A 6000-nucleotide genomic window follows, 5' to 3' on the forward strand; every position below is an offset into this window, starting at 1 on the left:
GACCCAGAACAGGGTCAATAGGCCGGTAAATAATTAAAAATCATATAAACACACATTAGACATGGAAGAATGCATAGAATTGCAGAAAATGAGCTTTAAAACAATAACATTTTCTCTCCAACAAGAGGGGTGTGAAGAGTTTGGGGTTGCATGGGTTGGCGAGGTGGGGGTCTGTTACTACGCCGATAATTGACATTATCCATCCAGACGTTTGCCACCTAGGAAATGTGTGTGACCGGAACTTCTCAAATAGTACTTGAGTACTCCTGCTCTATACGTTATCCTTGGATGAAGAAAAAATGTTTTTCACCTCTCTTGTGCTTGTCTCCACCCCCCTCCAGGTGTCACCCATTTCCCCCATTATCCCCTGTGCATTTATATCGGTGTTTTTTGTTGGTCTGTTGCTAGTTCGTCTTGTCTCGTCAAGTCTACCAGCGTGTTTTATCCCGTGCGCATTTTCTCTCTAGTCCCTGTTTTCTAAACTCAGCAAAAAAAGAAACGTCCACTCACTGTCAACTGCATTTATTTTCAGCAAACTTAACGTGTAAATATTTGTATGAACATACCAAGATTCAACAACAAAGACATAAACTGAACAAGTTCCACGGACATGTAACGAACAGAAATGGAATAATGTGTCCCTGAACAAAGGGGGGGGGGGGGGGGGGGTCAAAATCAATAGTAAAAGTTAGTATCTGGTGTGGCCACCAGCTGCATTAAGTACTGCAGTGCATCTCCTCCTCATGGACTGCACCAGATGTGCCAGTTCTTGCTGTGAGATGTTAACCCACTCTTCCACCAAGGCACCTGCAAGTTCCTGGACATTTCTGGGGGAATGGCCCTAGCCCTCACCCTCCAATCCAGCAGGTCCCAAACGTGCTCAATGGGATTGAGATCCGGGCTCTTCGCTGGCCATGGCAGAACACTGACATTCCTGTCTTGCAGGAAATCACGCACAGAACGAGCAGTATGGCTGGTGGCATTGTCATGCTGGAGGGTCATGTCAGGATGAGCCTGCAGGAAGGGTACCACATGAGGGAAGAGGATGTCTTCCCTGTAATGCACAGCATTGAGATTGCCTGCAATGACAACGAGCTCAGTCCGATGATGCTGTGACACACCACCCCAGACCATGACGGACCCTCCACCTCCAAATCGATCCTGCTCCAGAGTACAGAACTCAGTGTAACGCTCATTCCTTTGACGATAAACGCGAATCCGAATATCACCCGTTGAGACAAAACCGCGACTCGTCAGTGAAGAGCACTTTTTGCCTGTCCTGTCTGGTTCAGCGATGGTGGGTTTGTGCCCATAGGCGACATTGCTGCCAGTGATGTCTGCCATACAACAGGCCGACAAGCCCTCAGTCCAGCATCTCTCAGCCAATTGCGGACAGTCTGAGCACTGATGGAGGGGTTGTGCATTCCTGGTGTAACTCGGGCAGTTGTTGTTGTCATCCTATACCTGTCCCGCAGGTGTGATGTTCGGATGTACTGATCCTGTGCAGGTGTTGTTACACGTGGTCTGCCACTGCAAGGACAATCAGCTGTCCGTCCTGTCTCCCTGTAACGCTGTCTTAGGCGTCTCACAGTATGGATATTGCAATTTATTGCCCTGACCACATCTGCAGTCCTCATTCCTCCTTGCAGCATGCCTAAGGCACGTTCACACAGATGAGCAGGGTGTTTTTCAGAGTCAGTAGAAAGGCCTCTTTAGTTTTCATAACTGTGACCTTAATTGCCTACCGTCTGTAAGCTATTAGTGTCTTAATGACCGTTCCACAGGTGCATGTTCATGAATTGTTTATGGTTCATTGAACAAGCATGGGAAACAGTGTTTAAACCCTTTACAATGAAGATCTGTGAAGTTATTTGGAATTTTATGAATTATCTTTGAAAGACAGGGTCCTGTAATAGGGACGTTTATTTATTTTTGCTGAGTTTAGTTCTTCCAGTTTTGACCTTTCTACCTGAGCCTGCCTGCCGTTCTGTACATTTCTGACACTGCCATGGATTACTGACCTCTGCCTGCCCCGACCCCGAGCCTGCCTGCTGTTCTGTACCTTACTGACTCTGCCCTGGATTACTGACCTCTGCCTGCCCCGACCCCGAGCCTGCCTGCTGTTCTGTACCTTACTGACTCTGCCCTGGATTACTGACCTCTGCCTGCCCCGACCCCGAGCCTGCCTGCTGTTCTGTACCTTACTGACTGCCCTGGATTACTGACCTCTGCCTACCCCGAGCCTGCCTGCTGTTCTGTACCTTACTGACTCTGCCCTGGATTACTGACCTCTGCCTGCCCCGACCCCGAGCCTGCCTGCTGTTCTGTACCTTACTGACTCTGCCCTGGATTATTGACCTCTGCCTGCTCTTGACCTGTCATTTGCCTGACCCCTATTTTGTTAATAAACATCTGTGAGTCGAACTGTCTGCATCTGGGTCTTATCCTGAGCCTTGATAGTGCGAACTGGCCATGACTGACCCAGCAGACTCGGACCAGCTCCGCAACGCCATCTCCTATCTAGGAGCCACCACTGGGAGACACAAGGAGTTACTTCGAGATCTTATGGAAGGATTCCAGACCTTGGCGGAATGCCATGACCATGCCTTGAATACATTGCTGGAGCAATTCTGCAGATTTTCTGTTAGGCAGCAATGCCCTCTTATGATTAGAATGACACTCAGTAACTTGTTAGTCTTACAGGGTGCTGATGGTGATGATACAGTTCTATTCAGTACCGGTATTCCAAGGAAGACATCACATGACCCAGCTGTTTAACATAATGTTTGGATAACAATAGCCTAAGAACAAAAAAGATCAGAAATGGGCTAATTGTCCAAACACAGCTTAAAAGGCATCACACACATACAGTTGAGTCAGAAGTGTACATACACTTAGGTTGGAATCATTAAAACTCGTTTTTTCAACCACTCCACAAATTTCTTGTTAACAAACTATAGTTTTGGCAAGTCAGTTAGGACATCTACTTTGTGCATGACACAAGTCATTTTTCCAACAATTGTTTACAGACACACATACAGTTGAGTCAAAAGTTTACATACACTTAGGTTGGAATCATTAAAACTCTTTTTTTCAACCACTCCACAAATTTCTTGTTAACAAACTATAGTTTTGGCAAGTCAGTTAGGACATCTACTTTGTGCATGACACAAGTCATTTTTCCAACAGCTGTTTACAGACAGATTATTTCACTTATAACTCACTGTATCACAATTCCAGTGGGTCAGAAGTTTACATACACTAACTTGACTGTGCCTTTAACCAGCTTGGAAATTTCCAGAAAATGATGTCATGGCTTTAGAAGCTTCTGATAGGCTAATTGACATAATTTCAGTCAATTGGAGGTGTACCTGTGGATGTATTTCAAGGCATACCTTCAAAACCAGTGCCTCTTTGATTGACATCATGGGAAAATCAAAAGAAATCAGCCAAGACCTCAGAATTGTTTTTGTGGATCTCCACAAGCCTGGTTCATCCTTGGGAACAATTCCCAAACGCCTGAAGGTACCACGTTCATCTGTACAAACAATAGTACGCAAGTATAAACACCATGGGACCACACAGCCGTCATACCGCTCAGGAAGGAGATGCATTCTGTCTCCTAGAGATGAACATACTTTGGTGTGAAAAGTGCAAATCAATCTCAGAACAACAGCAAAGGACCTTGTGAAGGTGCTGGAGGAAACAGGTACACGTATCCACAATAAAAACGAGTCCTATATCGACATAACCTGAAAGGCCGCTCAGCAAGGAAGGAGCCACTGCTCCAAAACTGCCATTAAAAAAGACAGACTACGGTTTGCAACTGCACATGGGGACAAAGATCGTACTTTTTGGATAAATGTCCTCTGGTCTGATGAAACAAAAATAGAACTGTTTGGCCAAAATGACCATCGTTATGTTTCGAGGAAAAAGGGGGAGGCTTGCAAGTTGAAGAAAACCATCCCAAACAGGACGCACGGGGGTGGCAGCATCACGTTGTGGGGGTGCTTTGCAGCAGGAGGGGCTGGTGCACTTCACAAAATAGATGACATCATGAGGAAAGACAATGATGTGGATATATTGAAGCAACATCTCAAGACATCAGTCAGGAAGTTAAAGCTTGGTCACAAATGGGTCTTCCAAATGGACAATGACCCCAAGAATACAATAGGTTGTGGCAATAAGTTGTGGCAAAAATGGCTTAAAGACAACAAAGTCAAGGTATTGGAGTGGCCATCACAAAGTCCTGATCTCAATCCTATAGAAAATGTGTGGGCAGAACTGAAAAAGCGTGTGCAAGCAAGGAGGCCAACAAACCTGACTCAGTTACACCAGCTCTGTCAGGACGAATGTGCCTAAATTCACCCAACTTATTGTGGGAAGCTTGTGGAAGGCTACCCAAAACGTTTGACCCAAGTTCAACAATTTAAAGGCAATGCTACCAAATACTAATTGAGTGTATGTAAACTTCTGACCCACTGGGAATGTGATGAATTAGATAAAAGCTGAAATAAATCATTCTCTCTACTATTATTCGGACATTTCACATTCTTAAAATAATGTGGTGATCCTAATTTTTACAAGGATTAAATGTCAGGAATTGTGAAAAACTGAGTTTAAATGTATTTGGTTAAGGTGTATGTAAACTTCCGACTTCAACTGTAGTGGTCCACATGCATATTGGTCCACATCCATGTTCAATGTAACATATAGTCATGTCTATATATAACAGAAATACTGGACCTGGGAAGACTCCCCAACACTCTGAAGTATTTTGTAATTTTGGATTGCTTGTCCATAGGTAGAGGCTCAAATTACGCCTTAATGACTTCGTATTAAAGCTGTCAAGCCAATTCTCTGCCCACCAATTATAACGTCAGAGTGGTACTGACAGACAAACAAGTGCCTCAATGGGAATTTATCACCTGAACTGTTGGCTAGTCTGTGCTTATGACCTGGTGCGACTGGATTAGTCAGTCAACATATCAAAGCTTTCTGATATTGAGTCAAATTGAGATTAGGAACTTTTATCCTGTATAAATCTTTACAAGTAACATTTCTGAATGGATTGTCTGAAAGAAAAATGATTCTGACAAAATCAGCAGAGGTAAGTGACCATCAAATTTGAGTTACCAACACATATTTAGAGTTTGACGTTCACAATAAAATATGAGTAGTCCATTAAAGGTCAACTGCCCTTTACTGGCCTATGTGGCATCGATAGGAGCCAAACATTTATACTAGTGTCAAAATGTACTACAAAGTGTAAATAGGATCATTTTGGTTATAAAGTCAGTCTCGTCCAAAACGGAGTATGGTTAGTCACTGCTTCATGACTTACTTGAGGATTTGGTTTGGATTACAATTATGTCAACAATTAATTCCCCCTTTTGCCTATTTACATGTGTGGTGGTTTTCTGTTAAACGACAACTCAGGTTCGCTTTGCATGGCCCGGTGCCCCGGGTGGGCAGAGACCTCTCCTTAGGATGACCAATGGAATGGTCAAAAATAAGCAAACCCTGCCCACCCAGGTCACGCAAAATGAACTTGCTAGCATTTCTTAATGATCATTGTTGAAACACTAGGTTAAATCAGGAAGTGCAGTCACCCTTTAATAACAAGCTTTTAAATAAATATAAACCCTGGAAGATTATGATTAGAGCGAGAAATCATTGTACTTCAATAAAGGCTATTTACGAAAGAACTACGTTTTCATATATAAAACACTGCACTCTGGAAACCTGTGTTCTACTGGCTACAATGCTGCATGACAGGACTACCAACAATCTCAGGCCTGGGCATGGCTTGGAAGTGGGGCAGCAGTCTGTGGCAGCAGTGGCACCCACCAGACGACTCACCTGGCATATTGACTTTAGGCATGGTTCCCTTCCACAAACTCGATCCCTGAGGCCTGGCAAAGCTGGTCAGCTAATGGTCTGGTGTAGCGGGAAGTGTGGAGCCCTCTGCCTCTCCAATGCAATATGAAACTGTGCTTG

The 6000-nt window shown here is 44.2% G+C and overlaps 1 protein-coding gene across 1 annotated transcript in view; it reads right to left on the minus strand.

The window, feature by feature from the left end:
- The window catches only part of LOC115102246 (AMP deaminase 1-like), a 32516-nt gene extending 26516 nt beyond the window's left edge, over positions 1 to 6000 (minus strand). Inside the window, exon 1 of the mRNA XM_029621964.2 lies at positions 5863 to 6000. Coding sequence (XP_029477824.1) covers positions 5863 to 5884 — 22 coding nt within the window. The 5' untranslated portion in view covers positions 5885 to 6000. The remainder of the gene's footprint in view (positions 1 to 5862) is intronic.

The sequence above is a fragment of the Oncorhynchus nerka genome, linkage group LG20, assembly GCF_034236695.1.
Source record: "Oncorhynchus nerka isolate Pitt River linkage group LG20, Oner_Uvic_2.0, whole genome shotgun sequence".
NCBI lineage: Eukaryota > Metazoa > Chordata > Actinopteri > Salmoniformes > Salmonidae > Oncorhynchus > Oncorhynchus nerka.